Consider the following 19,756-nt stretch of genomic DNA (forward strand, 5'->3'; position numbering starts at 1 on the left):
AACCTCAACCCCTCTACCCCCCCCTGCTGCACACCTGAACCTCAACCCCTCCACCCCCCCCTGCTGCACACCTGAACCTCAACCCCTCCACCCCCCCCCCCCCCCCGCTGCACACCTGAACCTCAACCCCTCCACCCCCCCCCCCCTGCTGCACACCTGAACCTCAACCCCTCCACCCCCCCCCCGCTGCACACCTGAACCTCAACCCCTCCACCCCCCCCGCTGCACACCTGAACCTCAACCCCTCCACCCCCCCCTGCTGCACACCTGAACCTCAACCCCTCCACCCCCCCCCGCTGCACACCTGAACCTCAACCCCTCCACCCCCCCTGCTGCACACCTGAACCTCAATTTGTGATTTGTGAAAATTACAATAGATTGGGTAGATTGGGTAGTTCAGCCACAGGCAAAATCAAAAGTGGACAGAAACATGACATCTTTGGTAGAATGCAATAAAACAAATTGCATTTAATATAATTAACTTGTTAAAACAGTTGTGGCCAAAAGACATAACTTCTGTGTTTAGGATAACTGACAAAGTTTCTCCTGATTCTAACAGTGTGTCAACCCTGAACTTCCGAATGTTCAAGGAGCACGTGAACGGGGCTAGGAGGTCAGAGGTCAGGAACAGGGTGGTGAGGTCAGAGGAGGGGGGCTTTAAAGGGGATCAAGATGTTTCTTTTAGGAAACCGCTCCTTTTGATTACTAATCACGTCCTAATCACGTCTTTCTCGTGGGCAAGTCTTTGCGCTGGTGGTTTTGGCGTCACGTGCGCCTCGCTTCTCACCTGTAGCCGCCCTGCGTGTCGAGGCAGGCCCCGCCGTGGAGACAGGGGTTGACGGGGTAGGAGGAGCAGGACAGACGTGCCGTCTCCCTGGCGACACAGCCACACACGGCCGAGGACGCCAGCGTCACCGAGACCAGGGAGAAGCTCCCCGAGTCCACCAGGCTGGGGGCGTCCCGCACGTCCAGCTGTGTGGAGCAGCCGCCAGCCACCCTGCAGTCCGTGTGGACACACTCGTCCACCTGCACCTGGAGCACGCGGAGACGCAAGAGAGACTGCAGCTGTGGAGAGAGGGAGGGAGGGATGGAGGGGGAGCAGGAGGGAGGGAGGGAGGGAGGGAGGGCAGGAGGGAGGGAGGGAGGGAGGGAGGGAGGGAGGGAGGGGGGCAGGTGTTGGGAGAGAGGGAGGGAGGGAAGGAGGGAGTGAGGGGGGGGGCAGGTGTTAGGAGAGGGAGGGAGGGAGGGAGGGAGGGAGGGAGGGAGGGAGGGAGGGAGGGAGGGAGGGAGGGAGGGAGGGAGGGAGGGAGGGAAGGGGGGCAAGTGTTGGGAGGGAGGGAAGGAGGGAAGGAGGGAGGGATTCATTAGGCAATTTATTTGACTCATTAACATATAATAGCATATCACATTCAAAACAATCAAGTCATGTCACTTCTCTCCATAGTGGGCCCTACATACTACTACATAGTGGCCCTACATACTACTATATAGTGGCCCTACATACTACTATATAGTGGCCCTACATACTACTACATAGTGGGCCCTACATACTACATATAGTGGCCCTACATACTACTACATAGTGGGCCCTACATACTACTATATAGTGGGCCCTACATACTACTATATAGTGGCCCTACATACTACTACATAGTGGGCCCTACATACTACTATATAGTGGGCCCTACATAATACTATATAGTGGCCCTACATACTACTATATAGTGGCCCTACATACTACTACATAGTGGGCCCTACATACTACTACATAGTGGCCCTACATACTACTATATAGTGGCCCTACATACTACTACATAGTGGTCCTACATACTACTACATAGTGGGCCCTACATACTACTATATAGTGGGCCCTACATACTACTATATAGTGGCCCTACATACTACTATATAGTGGCCCTACATACTACTATATAGTGGGCCCTACATACTACTACATAGTGGGCCCTACATACTACTATATAGTGGGCCCTACATACTACTACATAGTGGGTCCTACATACTACTACATAGTGGGTCCTACATACTACTATATAGTGGACCTACATACTACTATATAGTGGGTCCTACAATACTAAAGAGTGGTCCTACATACTACTATATAGTGGCCCTACATACTACTATATAGTGGGCCCTACATACTACTACATAGTGGCCCTACATACTACTATATAGTGGGCCCTACATACTACTACATAGTGGTCCTACATACTACTACATAGTGGGCCCTACATACTACTACATAGTGGGTCCTACATACTACTACATAGTGGGCCCTACATACTACTATATTGTGGCCCTACATACTACTACATAGTGGGTCCTAATACTACTACATAGTGGTCCCTACATACTACTACATAGTGGGTCCTACATACTACTATATAGTGGCCCTACATACTACTACATAGTGGTCCTACATACTACTACATAGTGGGCCCTACATACTACTACATAGTGGGTCCTACATACTACTATATAGTGGTCCCTACATACTACTACATAGTGGTCCCTACATACTACTACATAGTGGGTCCTACATACTACTACATAGTGGCCCTACATACTACTACATAGTGGGCCCTACATACTACTACATAGTGGGCCCTACATACTACTATATAGTGGCCCTACATACTACTATATAGTGGGCCCTACATACTACTATATAGTGGCCCTACATACTACTACATAGTGGTCCTACATACTACTACATAGTGGGCCCTACATACTACTATATAGTGGCCCTACATACTACTATATAGTGGCCCTACATACTACTACATAGTGGTCCTACATACTACTACATAGTGGGCCCTACATACTACTATATAGTGGCCCTACATACTACTATATAGTGGCCCTACATACTACTACATAGTGGGCCCTACATACTACTACATAGTGGGCCCTACATACTACTACATAGTGGGCCCTACATACTACTACATAGTGGCCCTACATACTACTACATAGTGGGTTACATACTACTACATAGTGGTCCTACATACTACTACATAGTGGCCCTACATACTACTACATAGTGGCCCTACATACTACTACATAGTGGGCCCTACATACTACTATATGGTGGGCCCTACATACTACTACATAGTGGTCCCTACATACTACTACATAGTGGTCCTACATACTACTATATAGTGGGCCCTACATACTACTACATAGTGGGCCCTACATACTACTACATAGTGGTCCTACATACTACTACATAGTGGTCCTACATACTACTACATAGTGGTCCCTACATACTACTATATAGTGGGCCCTACATACTACTACATAGTGGTCCCTATATACTACTACATAGTGGGCCCTACATACTACTATATAGTGGGCCTACATACTACTATATAGTGGGCCCTACATACTACTACATAGTGGTCCTACATACTACTACATAGTGGTCCCTACATACTACTACATAGTGGTCCCTATATACTACTACATAGTGGGCCCTACATACTACTACATAGTGGTCCCTACATACTACTACATAGTGGTCCTACATACTACTACAACATAGTGGTCCCTACATACTACTACATAGTGGTCCCTATATACTACTACATAGTGGTCCCTACATACTACTACATAGTGGTCCCTACATACTACTACATAGTGGTCCTACATACTACTACATAGTGGTCCTACATACTCAGGGTTCCCACGCTTGCCTTGAAAACATTTTCCATGCTACCTCCTGATTTTCCAGGTACCATATTAAGTGATGATCTATAGGCCCCTGAAGCTTTCCGCCCCCATCCGCGCCCCCCTCCCCTCACACACACAACCCCCTAGGACACCCGACTACTTACTTGATTTAAAAGATGTGCCAGTCAAGCCTATATTGTAAATGCTTAGAGATTATGTCTTATTGATAATATTAATGCATGAAATAATGCAACAAGCTGTAGATCAGTGGTCCCCAAACTACGGCCCGCGGGCCTGATCCGGCCTGCCTCCACATTTGGCCCGGCCCCCTAGAGCCCCGGAGCTTTAAAAAAATGAATAAAAATAAAGATTTTTTTTGTTTAAGATGGCAGCATCCCCATTGTCGGTGCTGAATGTTGGTTAGTGTTTGATATTTTTTTTTTGTTTTTAGTACTTTTAAACATCCATTTTTAGTAAGTAGTAGTTTTCATTTGATCCTATACATTTTTCATTCACCGATTTGTGGACTTTTTTTTTAGTGTCCTGAAAAGCGCCTTATAAAAAAATGCATTCTTATTATTATCATCCAGGAGGGAAAGACACTTTGGATAGTAGGGACTGCATCTCTGCCTGTCCTGGCCAGGAAACACTTTGCAACTGTGATCTCCTCTGGCAGTAGTCATGGATATTGTAATGTGTGGCGAGGGGTTGCAGCAATTCCACTGAGAGAAACTGGTCTGAGGCTGGATAACATGTATGCCTGTATGCCTCTCATAAGTTGTTCTCCAACTCATGAGAACCTGCTCTCAAGCTCTTGCAGCATTCTGTCGAGGACTGGATAGAACAGTCTCTGTCTCAGCTGATCTCCTGAGCTGATGTCTGCGCTTGTGCCACAAGATGACTCAACTACATACTCGTCCATCCTTTTCTGCTTCCCCCTTTGGCTGGTAGTATGTTCCTCAATCCAAAGGCCATTACATATGGCCTTTGTCCTGTCATACATGTCCACTGCCATCTCTGAGGTGCGATAACCTTTGAGTGTGTCCTGCACTGTGCTTTTAAATAGTACAGAGCTAGAGCTAGGTGGTCTGTAGGTACTGTATATTTATTTCATAAATAGTGTTATTTATTTCATTAATAGTGTTATTATTTATTTCCTTATTATATGTTCTCTCTTCCACTCCTCTCCTATCTCATTCTGTCCTCTTCTCTCCACACCTCCCCTCTCGTGTCCGCTCCTGTCTTCTCTTCCTACTCTTCTTAACTCCTCTCCACTCTTCTCCTCAGTCATCCTCTACTCTCTTATCCTCCTCTTCTTCGCCCCTCTTCTCTTCCTCCTCCCTCTTTCCTTCTGTGCCTTCCTGGTCCCTCCCCCTCTCCACTCCTCTTCCTCCTCTCTACAGTCTGAAGATCTGAATGGTCATGATCAATGATTTTTCAAAAATGTCTCACCCCAAATGTTCCTATTATTAGTATAATTTATTTAACGAAAAAAATGAAAAATCACAAAATAGTTAAAAGTAGAACAAGACTAGACTGGTCATGTCAACTAGTATAGAAGTAATGTCACAGCCTAATGTGAAAATGTATTGGTAGTTAGCTATCAATGCAAGCTAGCCAACACTAGCTAGTTAGTTAGCAAGCTGAATGTTGGCTAGCAAGATTGTACTGCATGCGTTTGCTAACCATCATTAACACTTTGGCTGCCATGGGTTAAATTCATTATCAACCGTAGGTTGCCGGCTCTATTTGTCTATAGAGAAAGTCCCCTTCTTTGCAGGGCTATAACTTTTTAAATTCTATTGCTACATTGCCATTATTAGGGCCCATTCAAAGTCCTATATGTATTGTTCATTGTGTAGCAACGTTAAACTTTTTCATTCACATATTCATAGTAAAGTATGGTCTAATGTATAAGTATGTTTTCATCTCTTTCTGCAGCTTTCTCCAGAACGTGATCTATAGCCCCAAATACATTATATTGATGATGCAATACAGTTTTATGGCAATCAGCGCGATATAAAAAATTCCAACTAGACGTACTTCTAGAAGTTACTACACGTCATCTGATGTTGACCGGATGGGCTAGGGGGCGTTTATAATTCCGTGGGCAGCGTTATACCAATCATCTAATGTGGGTCAAATGTTGATAATAGCAGTTAGTATCGAAGACGGTAACTTTACACGCTAAAACTCACCCCAGTCTCCGCGCGCCGTTGGGCGATCATCGTAGAGTAGACATTTTATCATTATGGGATGTAGATTTACCCGGTCCATCTCCAGCTTGTATAATGGTATATACGTCCAAATCATGTTGTTTATCGAGTTATTGGCAATCGATCGCTATGTAGTGTGTCGAGATCGAGTCCCGGGCCCTATTAGCGAGTGCCCGGAAGTAATACGGCCGTCCAGCACAACCTCTACGGCACTTCCTGTTAAGCGATTGCGCCGATCGGCCACCAGATGGCGCTCCTGAACCGCCAGAGAGCTCAGTGGGTCCTCCTGGTGGATCTCAGGCCAGCGGAGGGGACATATGAATCCGATCCCAGATTTTTGAAATATTGATATTAAAGACGCTGTAAGGCGTCTTCGGCAACTTGAGCATGGCCGGGAATGACGTGTTTAGGCGTTTACCGGCACCCAAAGTGTTAATTAATGAATCCAAATTCAAAACAAACTCCCCTAAATGTGGTGAATAACACGGTTTTAGGAAAAGTCAATGAGTGAAATAGTACATATGGGGATCAAACATAGTTCTAGTATTTTAAAAGCAAGGTAAAAATTACCTCAACAATTCTAGTGTAAGCTGCTAGCTAGCAAGATTGCACTGCTTACTAACTAACGTTGATACACCCAGGTTTACCACACAGTTAAAACACAGCTACTTGCATAAGAAGTTTCACTGTAGATGTCAAGGCTCCTGTGTTGGCTGGGAAATGCATGTATTTGACCGTTCTATTGAGATTGCGAGTAACGGTTCTCGGTTATTATTCCGGAAGTCCACCAATCCGAAACTATACTTTTAAAGTCCATATCACCAGGTTGCCTGCATCAATTCCAACATCCAATATACCAGATATGATGCCAAGAGCATGCTCTAAAAGCTGTTCACATGTAAAGGGTTTTTATAAACTCATCTTAATTATGTGCTCAATAGTTTCATTTGATTACTATTTTACACATCATCCAATAACATTTTCCAGGACAACTGTTTCAATTTCCATGTAAGTGTTCACTTTTGCTCAGTTTCCATGACTTTTCCATAATGGAAAATGAAAAAATGTATTCCATGTTTTCCATGTTTTCCAGGTACCGTGGGAACCCTGATACTACTACATAGTGGGCCCTACATACTACTACATAGTGGCCCTACATACTACTACATAGTGGTCCTACATACTACTACATAGTGGGCCCTACATACTACTACATAGTGGCCCTACATATTACTACATAGTGGCCCTACATACTACAGTACATAGTGGTCCCTACATACTACTACATAGTGGTCCTACATACTACTACAGTACATAGTGGCCCTACATACTACTACATAGTGGGCCCTACATACTACTACATAGTGGTCCCTACATACTACTACATAGTGGTCCTACATACTACTACAGTACATAGTGGCCCTACATACTACTACATAGTGGTCCAACATACTACTACATAGTGGTCCTACATACTACTACATAGTGGTCCTACATACTACTACATAGTGGTCCAACATACTACTACATAGTGGTCTTACATACTACTACATAGTGGTCACTACGTACTACTACATAGTGGTCCCTACATACTACACTACATAGTGGGCCTACATACTACTATATAATATAGTGGTCCTACATACTACTACAGTACATAGTGGGCCCTACATACTACTATATAGTGGTCCTACATACTACTACAGTACATAGTGGTCCTACATACTACTACAGTACATAGTGGTACCTACAAGAGACAAAGAGGGTGCGCGAAATGATCCAGCGGGGGTGGAGAGTGGAGAGGGGTAGAGACGAGGGTGGAGGAGAGGTGGCTTGTAAGAGAGAAGAGGGAGAGAGACCCTGACAGAGATGGAGATAGTGGAGAGAGATACACACCCACGGTGTGACCAGGCACTGAAGAGAGAGAAGTGGTGTGAAGACGACAGGGCAGATCAAAGCTCCAGGCCTACCTAAACTCCCGGCCACCCGCCCACCCACCCACCCACCCACCCACCAACCCACCCACCCGCCCACCCACCCACCCACCCACCCACCCACCCACCAGGCTGCTCGGCGTATGGCCCGCTGAGCACAGATGGCTATCTCACCACCAAGTGCGGCGTACGCCGCAGTTACCTTCTCTCGATGCACGGCGAGGATGCCGTGCACTTTCTCTGGCCGCATGTAGCGGCCGCCCTCGGCGACGACCGTGAAGTAGACGTCCATCGTGGCCTCCCCGCTGTCCACCAGGCTGAAGATGTCGACGCTCCCCGGCCGGACGGACAGGGACTCGGTCAGGAAGTCCCACAGTGTCTCCAGCCGGCGCTTCCCCTCGACGTGGGAGTCGATAAACTCTCTGGCCGTGATGCCTATATGGGACACAGATGGAGGGAGAGAGAGCAAGGGGGAGAGAGAGGGAGAGAGAGAGAGTGCAAGGGGGAGAGAGAGAGATCAAGGGGAGAGAGAGAGAGCAAGGGGAGAGAGAGAGAAAGAGAGAGAGAGGGAGAGCAAGGGGGAGGGAGAGAGAGAGCAAGAGGGAGGGAGAGAGAGAGAGAGAGAGAGAGAGAGAGAGAAGAGAGAGAGAGAGAGAGAGAGAGCAAAGGGGAGAGAGGGAGAGAGAGAGTATAACTGAGCCGCCAATGACAGCCTAAAGAGCTGATCAAAGTCTACTCAGTTCCTGCTTCCATTAGCGGGTGGGAGAGGCCAACATCCTCCCCTGCATTGATCCATGTCCTCCGGAGTGGCTCACTGACTAGCCGGAGAGGTGAAAGAGTCACAACGCTCTCGGCGGGGAAACTATCTTTTTTGATCTCGCTCTCCCCGAGGCGGCGGCTCTCGGGGTCTCATGCATGAAACATTTAGCGTGACCTCTCAATCAATCACATTTCCGCTGCGCCACCTTCCGATGATGTGTAGAGAACAGAGGGAAGTCATCTTTAATCGCCTCGAGGTATAATGAGTCGGCAGTCAGAGGCATGCGTAATAATAAGGCCTTGACTCTAGTCGCCGGGTGGCTTTTTTAAATGTCAAGGACCTTTACCTGACACTTCCAAATTGACCTTTACAACTCAGATTTGCTCAGAGAGATTGATATAAAAACGAGGGGACTAACATAAACTTTAGGGGGTGGGATGGGAGGGGGGGGGGGGGTTGAAGGGAGAGAAGAATAGACGGCAGCATCACCGACATGTACATTGTCACGCCTGGAGCTGTTACATAAGCCGCGTACAAAAACGTCTCACGACAGCCCTGTCATTTCGGCGTCAACCGGTTCGACAACCCGGTAATTATCCAATGAAAAGCGGCAATTTATTCAGGACGACGACAGATGCTGTCTTTTGTAATAAAAGCTTCATAAAGAAGCTGTGTGCTTATTGTTGGACTGAGAGACAAGTGACAAAATGAAAAAGTAATCACTGTATATTTAACAGTTTTTCAGGCTCAGAGCTCCAAAAGCAGTGGTTGTTGTGTGGTTCTCATCCTAGGAGTTGGGACCCTCCAGGGGACTGTGAGATTGTTTTTGAGGGTCACAAGAAGATGTAAGAATACAGTCAGTCAGAGGTGTTGGTGAGAAACACCGGCCCCCGAAGGAACTGTGCTGTCACCCTTCCTGTTCACCCTTTAAACCTCAGACGTCTGCCATAACTTGAGTGGGTGCCACCTACAGAAGGTCTCAGATGACTCCTCCATTGTATGTTACAAAACTGACAACAATGAGGATGAGTACAGAGCCCTGGTGGAGAGCTTTGTAGGGTGGAATGACAGCAACCACCTCCAACTCGACATCAGCAAGACCAAGGAGCTGGTGGTGGAATACTGTAGAGGCAAGAAGAGCCCCCCCTCCGACTCCCATCACCATCTGAGGGGATGAGGTGGAGATGGTGGAGGCATACAAGTTTCTCAAGTTCAAGTTCAAGTTTCTTTATTATTTGTCATACAGAAATACAGAATACTTTGCATGAAATGTTTCTTTCTGTTCTGCTCCTGAGAGTGTGCTAGATAATAACAAGATAGTATAAATAAGTAAAAAATAGAAAGTCAAGAGCCAAGTAAAAACAAGTGTAAACAACAATTGTTCAGTATACCTCTATATACAGTATGTACATCTGGTACAAAAATGGTGAGGTATAGCTTAGCTTGTGGTGTCACCTTGTGGTGGTGAGGTGCAATAAGAATAAGGAATGAGAGATGTGCAATTCCCTTACCAATAATATAAATATAAAGTGTAAAGTGTAAAAGTGTAAAGTGTGGTAAAGTGGGTGCTACAGTGTGTTGTTTATTTAAAGTGAGTGTGTGTGTGCTGTGGGTGTGTTGCTGGCCTGTTATTGTTCATTGTTCAATCATTGTTCATTGAGCAATCATTCTTCATTGAGCATCCTGATGTCCTGGGGATAGAAGCTCCTTCTGAGTCTCTCTGTGCTTGCCATGAGACTCCGGTATCGCTTGCCTGACCGCAGCAGTTCAAAGAGGCAGTTGTTTGGGTGGCTGGAGTCTTTGATTATTCTCTTAGCCTTGCCCATGCACCGCTTGTTGTAAATGCCTTGGAGAGTGGGAAGCCCCCCTCCAATTGTGTGTACGGCTGAACGGGCCACTCTCTGTAGTCTGCTGCGATCTTGTGCGGTGCTATTCCCAAACCAGGAGGTGATATTGCCAGTCAGAATGCTCTCAATTGTGCATGAGTAGAAGTTCTTGAGGATCTTCTGACTCACGTTGAACTTCCTTAAGCGCCTCAGGAAGTAGAGGCGTTGTCGTGTACTTCTCCGAGGTACTTAAAACTGTTCACTGTCCACCGGTGCCCCGTCGATGCTGAGGGGGCTGTAGTCCTTGACCCCCGACCTCCTAAAGTCCACAATCATCTCCTTTGTTTTGCTGACGTTCAGGGAGAGGCTGTTCTCTTGACACCATCCTGCTAGAACCTTAACCTCCTCCAGGTAGGCCCTCTCGTCGTTTGCAGAGATCAGGCCCACCACTAATGTGTCGTCAGCCAATTTGATGATTGTGTTGTTGTTCCGCTGTGCCACACAGTCATGTGTGTACAGGGAGTAGAGGAGAGGACTCAGAACACAGCCCTGGGGGGCCCCTATGTTGAGGGTGATGGATGAGGAGGTGCAGTTGCCTGCTCTCACCACCTGGGGTCTGCCCGTCAGGAAGTCCAAGACCCACTGCCAGAGGTCATAGTTCAAGCCCAGGTCCCTGAGCTTGGCTATGAGTTTGGAGGGGACTATGGTATTGAATGCTGAGCTGTAGTCGATGAATAGCATTCTCACATAGTTCCCCTGCCTCTTGTCCAGGTGTGATGCTGCTGTGTGCAGCACATGGGCTATGGCGTCCTTCGTGGACCTGTTGGGGCGATATGCAAATTGCAGGGGGTCCAGGTTGATGGGGAGGGAGGAGCAGATGTAGCCCTTCACTAGCTTCTCAAAGCACTTCATGGCTATGGAGGTGAGAGCTACAGGGCGGTAGTCGTTGAGGCAAGCAGGCTTGGATTTTTTGGGTACAGGGATAATGGTGGACTTCTTCAGACAGGTGGGGATGACAGCCTGTTCTAAGTACCTTGGAGTACACCTGAGCAATAAATTAGACTGGTCGGACAACACAGAGGCCCCCTACAGGAAGGGACAGAGCAGGCTGTTCTTCCTGAGGAGACACAGGTCCTTCAATGTGTGCAATAGACGTTTTAGCAGCTACATCAACTCAAGGGACACCAACAAACTGAACAAGCTGGTGAGGAAGTTGAGCTGGTCAAACTAGAGGTGGTGGTAAGTAGGAGGATGAGAAGAAAGCTGGCCGCTAACCCCTCCCACCCCTTTTATGAAGAGCTAGCCAAGAAGATGAGCACGCTCAGCCACAGACTCATACCCCCCCCCCCCTCCCCCCCCCAACACTCCACTAAACGACTCGTCCAGTCCTTCGTGCCAGCAGCCATGAGGCTCCACAACCGTGGGCATGAACTGCTGCCAGCAGCTGGAGAACGGCTGCAGAACTCAATAACTGTTGAGTTGTCTGACCACTAAGTGTGTCTGACTCTTAATCACCAAAAACATGTTCGGACTACAACGTATGACGTATATCATTCCAGTTAGGGTGTATACTGCACCTTGTGTATACTACTTTTACTTATATATTATATTATATATACAAATTCTTTATTGCCTACACTATAAGAAGAAAATGCTGCAAGAAAACGAAAGAAAGAAGAAAGAAATCTGCAAGTTTCTGGCATCAATGGTTTCCAAATACTTACTGTCAAATAACAGTAAAATCAAATACATTTACAGATTACAACCTTTATTTAATGGTTAATATTTTGATAAAATGTAATTTACTGTATTTTTATGGCATTTACACTTAAAGTAGAAAAACTAAAGTAAAATAATACAGTGAATTTCCAGTGAAAAAACTTTTTTTTACAGTGTATATTTATTGTAACATAATATAACCGATACCGACTACATTTACACTGTTTCTTTTTCTCTTATTCTTTATATTCAGAGTTAATTATATTGTTTACACTGTTTATTTGTTCTCATACTTTTATATTCAGACCTAATTTTATTGCCTATATTACCTACCTCCCCTCCTCCATGCTGCTATGATGCCCAATAAAGGAATCAATAAAGGAATATATTATCTTATCTATCTCATCATATTATCTTATTGCCAGAGGCTCAGGAGGTATATCTATAATCTTTGATATGGAAATATAAGAAATTATTATTCGCAATCAGTATATGCATGCATGTGAGGCACAAGTTGTAAAACGCTATGAGTGGTCAGTAGACTTGAAAAAGCGCTATATACAGTAAATGCAGTCTCCATTTACCAGCACATTTATCATCTTTTATATGTGAAATAATGAATATAAAGTCTATAGCCCCTATTATTATTATTATTATTATTATTATTATTATTATTATTATTATTATTATTATTATTATTATTATTATTATTATTATTATTATTATTATTATTATTATTATTATTATTATTATTATTATTAATAATAAAGTAGATTAGCTTGAAAAGGGTGAAGAAAAACTATTATTTGCCGTCAAAGTTCACCATTCTGTCTGCGTTTGACCATGTTAGGGGGGTTTATGAATAGACGTCTCTCTAGCTATGTCCCTAAGCTGGAAACCAGAGCGGCAAGACTTGAATTTGTGATGTCATCATCATCAGATCCAGTGACTCCTGAAGACATAAAAGACAATTATATTGAAAGAAATCCGAGTTCAATGTTTCTGGAAGCGGTAGATGAAAATGAAATTATAGAAACTACTAATAAATGTAAAAACAAGACATCTACAGACAGTAATAAAATAGATATGAAAATAGTAAAAAATGTCATTAGTGGGATTTCAAAACCACTCACGCACATCTGCAATTCATCATCCAAATCGATTTCCGAATAAAATGAAAATAGCAAAAGTCATACCTCTGTTCAAGACTGGAGATAAACACCACTTCACAAATTATAGGCCTGTTTCTCTACTTCCTCGGTTTTCAAAAATATTAGAAAAACTCTTCAACAACAGATTAGATAAATTCATTGATAAACATAATTTACTCACCGATAGCCAGTATGGATTCAGAACACACCGGTCAACATAGCATTAATAGAACTGATTGAAAAAATCACAAATTCCATAGATAAAAAAGAAAAAACATGTAGCTGGAGTATTCATTGATCTAAAAAAATTATTTGATACTATTAATCATGATATATTAATCAGGAAAGTGGAAAGATATGGGATCAGGGGGGTAGTATTGGACTTGGTAAGAAGCTATCTAAATAAAAAACAACAATTTGTGACAATGAGAGATTATAAATCTGAATGGTTGGACATTGCTTGTGGTGTCCCCCAGGGGTCAGTGTTGGGTCCAAAACTGTTCATCTTGTACATTAACGAGATATGTAAAGTATCCAATATATTTAAATGTATTTTATTTGCGGATGACACTAATCTTTTATTTTCTGGTGAGAATATCCAGCAGCTTTTAGAGGTTGTCACATCTGAAATGAAGAAATAAAAAAAAATGGTTTGATAGAAACAAATTATCATTGAACTTGATGATGTTCACAAGGTACAGGGATGAGGATGGGACTTGATATTCACGGGTGTTTACATTTTATTTTATTTCTTTCATGTTTTACATATATCGTGTTTTTTTGTTTTTGTTTTGCATATATATATATATATATATATATATATATATATATATATATATATATATATATATATATATTCTTTTTTATGTTTTAAAATAGTACACTCATTTGAGTTGTGGAAAAGGGGTAGGATTAAATAAGTGTATACTTCTTCCTACTCCTTTTCGAACATGTAGATTGAGTTGTGTTTTGCTTTTGTTATTGTTTGTTTGTATTCATTGCATGTTCGAAATAAAGATTTCAAATCAAATCAAATCAAGTGCAACTTTGAGTCCATTGACAACTAATTAGACCAACTTTGGGGCTCGTAGACGTTTTATATGAGCCATTACATCCAAAGGAGTTCTATTTAAATGGACAGCTCTGAAAGATATACCCATATCCCAGTAAAACCACCATAGCTGCCGTTTAAGTGTCCTAGAAGTAGTTCCATCATTCACTGTCTATGGGGCAGCTCCAGGATCTACATCTTGATGACATCATTACTCAAACATTGTCTCTCTGGACCTCTCACGTATAGACCTTCTGGCTTCTCCTGAGTCCTCAGTCTTTGCTGTAGCTATAGAACAATTAATGAACTATTAATAGATCGCTCCTAGCTTCATATGTGGTTCATGCAACTGTGCTCCCGTGAATGAAGCCTTCTATATTTCTCTCTCGGTTTATGGCAGGAGGTTTTTGAATTTTAAGTGGCAGTTTAAAATAAGAGAAAATCTCTAGCCAAAACTACCTCGGCATTGCAGTTCAGGTCACCCAACGTCACCGGTGTCAGTGCATTCTCTGCAACATCTGGTCATTTAGGGTCAGCAATTAGCCTTTTAAAAATTGGAACGTTAACAAAACTAAAATCCTTTGTTAAAATGATATTTCCCTGTTAACCCTACATGCAATATCAAGGACAAAATTACTGGTAAACGGGAAAGTAAAATACCATAGGCAGAAAAGAAAATGCACCAGGGCTTGTCATAATGATGTGAACTAAGCATGAGAGGTCTATTCAGATAAGAAAGACTCATTCGGGTTCCCCAATTGAAACTGAGCTGCACAGTAGGCTATCATAGGAATAACATAAATGGATGTTTAGCCCTTTCACTACCACACTACAGAGGGTTAACCATCTGTAGTGTGGTAGTGAAAGGGTTAACCATCTGTATCGTGGTAGTGAAAGTGTTAACCGTCTGTAGTGTGGTAGTGAAATGGTTAACCATCTGTAGTGTGGTAGTGAAAGTGTTAACCATCTGTAGCGTGGTGGTGAAAGGGTTAATCGTCTGTAGCATGGCAGTGAAAGGGTTAACCGTCTGTAGTGTGGTAGTGAAAGTGTTAACCGCCTGTAGTGTGGTGGTGAAAGGGTTAACTGTATGTAGTGTGGCAGTGAAAGGGTTACCTGTCTGTAGTGTGGTAGTGAAAGGGTTAACTGTCTGTAGTGTGGTAGTGAAATGGTTAGCCGTCTGTAGCGTGGTAGTGAAAGGGTTAACTGTCTGTAGCGTGGCAGTGAAAGGGTTAACCGTCTGTAGTGTGGTAGTGAAAGGGTTAACCGTCTGTAGTGTGGTGGTGAAAGAGTTAACCGTCTGTAGTGTGGCAGTGAAAGGGTTAACCGTATTTAGTGTGGTAGTGAAAGGGTTAACCATCTGTAGTGTGGTAGTGAAAGGGTTAACTGTCTGTAGTGTGGTAATGAAATGGTTAATCGTCTGTAGTGTGGTGGTGAAAGGGTTAACCGTCTGTAGTGTGGCAGTGAAAGGGTTAACTGTCTGTAGTGTGGTGGTGAAAGGGTTAACCGTCTGTAGTGTGGCAGTGAAAGGGTTAACCGTCTGTAGTGTGGTAGTGAAAGGGTTAACCATCTGTAGTGTGGTAGTGAAAGGGTTAACTGTCTGTAGTGTGGTAATGAAATGGTTAATCGTCTGTAGTGTGGTGGTGAAAGGGTTAACCGTCTGTAGTGTGGCAGTGAAAGGGTTAACTGTCTGTAGTGTGGTGATGAAATGGTTAATCGTCTGTAGTGTGGTGGCACTGGTGGTGAAAGGGTTAACCGTCTGTAGTGTGGCAGTGAAAGGGTTAACCGCATGTAGTATGGTAGTGAAAGGGTTAACCGTCTGTAGTGTGGTGGTGAAATGGTTAACGTAAGGTTATGTATATAACCAAGTTCTATGAATTCTGGTGACGCTCAGCGTCAGTCTGCACGCACTTCACTTCGTGCACGAGCACTGAATAAAAAATTCCCACCAACAGCCCCCTCTTCGCCATGCATGAGAGAGGAGCGAAAGAAAGGAGAACCAGCCCCTTATAATAGTGCCAGGTACAACGTGTACCCAACAAAGGGTCTCCATAACGCCTAACCCCGTGACACCCGGGCCGACCCGGCATTTTTCCCCCCGAAAAAAGCACAAGTCCCTCAGGGTACCAGAACAGCAGATCTGCATCCCCGGCGGACAACGGGTTAACTGACCTGGACCAGCGCGACCAGAACCAGTCCCGTGCCCTAACCACGCCGACATGCCCACTCCAGGAGAGGGGGCAGGTATGCGTGTTGATCTAAAACATGAAAAGAGGGCGCCACCCAGACGGTCCTATTTACACCGTGCTCAGTGGCCCACCTCAAGGGCGTGAGACCCCTCTACCTATGTTCTGATCTATTCCGTTAACATCCCCCAGATATGAACGAGAATCCGTCGAGACCCAGTAACAGGCTCTCGGAAGAGGAAAAGATCCCCCATCCCAGTTGCCCTATAAAGACGCTGTTTTAATAACAAGCAACCAAGGCGTACTAGCCTCCCGCATGATTCTTAACAGAAACACCCCGAGCCAGCACTATGTATGCGTCGGGACCCAAAACATATCAATGGACAGTCCAACCAGACCCCACATTGATCCTTCAAGGCGCCTGGGAGAACGACAAGAAGGTTGTCGTGCTTCATATTCTCCACTCTTTTTTATTAAAAAAGAAAGAAACACCGACTGACATGAATCCCACGTGACGCAGCCGAGGGTAAAAATTGTTTACATCTTTACATCCCGCCACCCTCACCACAGAGGAGAGACGGAACTCCTCAGAGAGACTTTCCACGTGAGTCGTAGATTGAAAAGTCACGGTAACATTGAGTCATGTGACCAACCGACTCAAGTTACACGTATATCGAGCGTAGTAGAACAGTAAGTTCCTACGCTCTGCCCCGACAACTTGACAACAACAGACCCTACATACATCGCCTGTGATAGGTGCAGAGTCTGGGAAACCCTCCCCCCCCCCCCCCCCCCGTGCCAAGCTGCCTAACAGCTTGACCCTGACCGAATGAAAAGAGAGTCCCAGAAACCCCCTGACCAATCAGAAGAGGGAAGGAGGGGTTTATCCGGTACCCCCTCGCAAGCCCAACCCTTGCATATGACAACAACAACAGCCATATGATACCTTCAGTAGCAATGCCAATGAATAGCGCAAGCTAATCCAATGCACGCTAGCCACAGACATATCTGTGAACAGGGTTTATAGCAAGGCCAAGTTGTGCGTGTGTGAACCCGACACCCGTATCTATGTTGTAAGACACAGAAAAATCTGATAGAGAGAGCGGCTGAGCCGCGGTACGTTTTCATACGAGCATTACTGCAAACCAACACAATAGTGTTGCAGCTCAATATCACTGTTTAAGCAACAGAGCACACAACTAACCTCTACCTTTATGTGGAGATTCAGGTCGAGGCAGAAAAAACCCTTTTTCAACCGAGTGTAGGCTGCAGGCCTTGCTTAAGCTCTAACATGAAAGTAACGTCCAGCCCTCCTATCAAACCCATACTAGCGAAAGATTCACATGTTGCATCCCCATCATATGTTTGGTGAATAAACACACAGTTTGTTAACAAAAAATACAGTCCCCCTTTAGGAGGGACTCTTTATTTTCCAACAAAAATCATAGAGGGGCCGGGAAGGGAACAGGGGGGGACCACAGAGGGAAAAAGTCAATGAAGTTAGCGACGCCTGCCACAAGCCGCTCGGGGCTTTCCACCCTGTGGAGCCCCGGAGGGACGGTAAACGATTGGCGGCTGGTCTCGACGATCCCTACCGTCACCTCCGGGCGTAGATGGGCCGGCTGCAGTGGCGGAGGCGCCCTCTCTCCTCCTGGCCTTCTTCGCCGAAGGTCCAGCAGTGGCGGTGGTAGCAGCGGCGGCCACGGTGGAGGAACCTCGACCACGCGGCGGCCGTCTGACTCCACCGGCAACATCGGGGGGGGGGGAAATGAGGCTGGAGCACGGAGCGCTCCTCCTGCATCTCCCTGCAGGTTGAGGTCATCAGCTGCAGTGCCGACCCGAATAGTCCAGCCTCGGAGAGGGGTGCCGTCAGAAGGGGAGTCCTCTTCTTCTCTGGCACACGCGCCTGCTCCAGCCAAAGGTGGCGCTGGATCAGAGTGGCCAGGGCGCGCACTTTCCCAGCGGCTATAGCCTGCGGCTGAATCAGATGCAGGATGGCTCCTGCCGACTGGGCGAGCTGATCATGCTGTAAATCAGTCAGCTCCATGCCGCCCGTCAGTATCCCGGACATGAATCTCGCCAGCTGCGCGATGTTAGAAGTGGCAGCTAGAGATTGTGTTCCGGTGATAAATGACTGGTCGCTCCAAAATGCCAACCGCCTCGCCGATTTCCCTTGGGGAACCGGCTTCCGTAACGGCTCCCACACCACCTCAGGACAAAGGAGCGCCGCCATCGGCCTATCAAGCCGTGGCACGCCCTCCTTCATGCCGTCTACCAAACCCGCCACCCGCGTGACTTGCACGTAGACGGGTGTAAGGCCCATGATGTGGGAGACCACCTGGCCCTGACGGACGTAGGCTGCTATTGAGGGGAAAAATGGGTAGACAACGTCCACCCCTCTCACCGGGCGACGTTGCCATAGATGACCTATGCAACTCACCAAAACCAGGCCGTTCGCGTCTGCAAGCCACCATCTTGCGACGGGAGCGAGCTGACGCAAAAAGTTTGCGTCTCAAATCCCCTGCAACCAAAGGAGCCGGCCGCCCAACAGCGGACGACTCCCCGGAAGCAGAGGAACCAGAGCCGGAACCAGGCCATCGCACAGGAGACGGCACTGGTGCACCAGCTCCTTGGAGAGGCAAACTACCCATCGGACGCCTATCGGGCGTGGCTGCCGACCACGAGAGGCCTCAACCCCGCTCCAAGACGCATGACAGAGGCGGCGATGGAGAACCGCTGGTGAATAGTGGCGTTGTGAGCCTGACCCTCCGAAGTAGACATTATGACTTAGCTTTTTTCTTTCGAAATATATGAGAGAAGAAAATAGCAAGAAAAATTTTAAACACGTCTCAACTTTCTTCAGCTAACAACCTCGTCAAGTGTGGGATCTACCGAAGGCACTTCCTTGTGGTGAAAGTGAAGAAGGAGGCGAGTAGGTGACCACACACCTGCTTATGAAGGTAAGTGGATAGGGGTGTGGCCAGACGAATGTTTGGATGTAAAGGTACATTGTGGAATTGAAGTGAAGTGCGTGCAGACTGACGCTGAGCGGAGCCAGAATGAAATAGAGCCGTCTGTAGTGTGGTAGTGAAAGGGTTAACAGTCGGTATTGTTGCAGTGAAAGGGTTAACCTTCTGTATTGTCACAGTGAAAGGGTTAACCCGTTGGTAGTGTGGTAGTGAAAGGGTTAACCGTCTGTAGTGTGGTAGTGAAAGGGCTAACCGTC

At 45.8% G+C, this 19,756-nt stretch overlaps 2 protein-coding genes across 2 annotated transcripts in view; both read right to left on the bottom strand.

Moving 5' to 3' along the window:
- The window catches only part of cav1 (caveolin 1), a 145,749-nt gene that overhangs the window by 81,232 nt on the left and 44,761 nt on the right, over positions 1-19,756 (bottom strand).
- Positions 1-19,756, bottom strand: part of LOC311244770 (neural-cadherin-like) — a gene marked incomplete at both ends in the record, with an annotated part of 135,761 nt that overhangs the window by 77,772 nt on the left and 38,233 nt on the right. The window contains 2 exons of the mRNA XM_084334457.1: positions 788-1,065; positions 8,043-8,275. Coding sequence (XP_084190583.1) covers positions 788-1,065; positions 8,043-8,275 — 511 coding nt within the window. The remainder of the gene's footprint in view (positions 1-787; positions 1,066-8,042; positions 8,276-19,756) is intronic.

Source organism: Notolepis coatsorum (assembly GCF_963971535.1).
Source record: "Notolepis coatsorum genome assembly, chromosome: 18".
Taxonomy (NCBI): Eukaryota; Metazoa; Chordata; class Actinopteri; order Aulopiformes; family Paralepididae; genus Notolepis; species Notolepis coatsorum.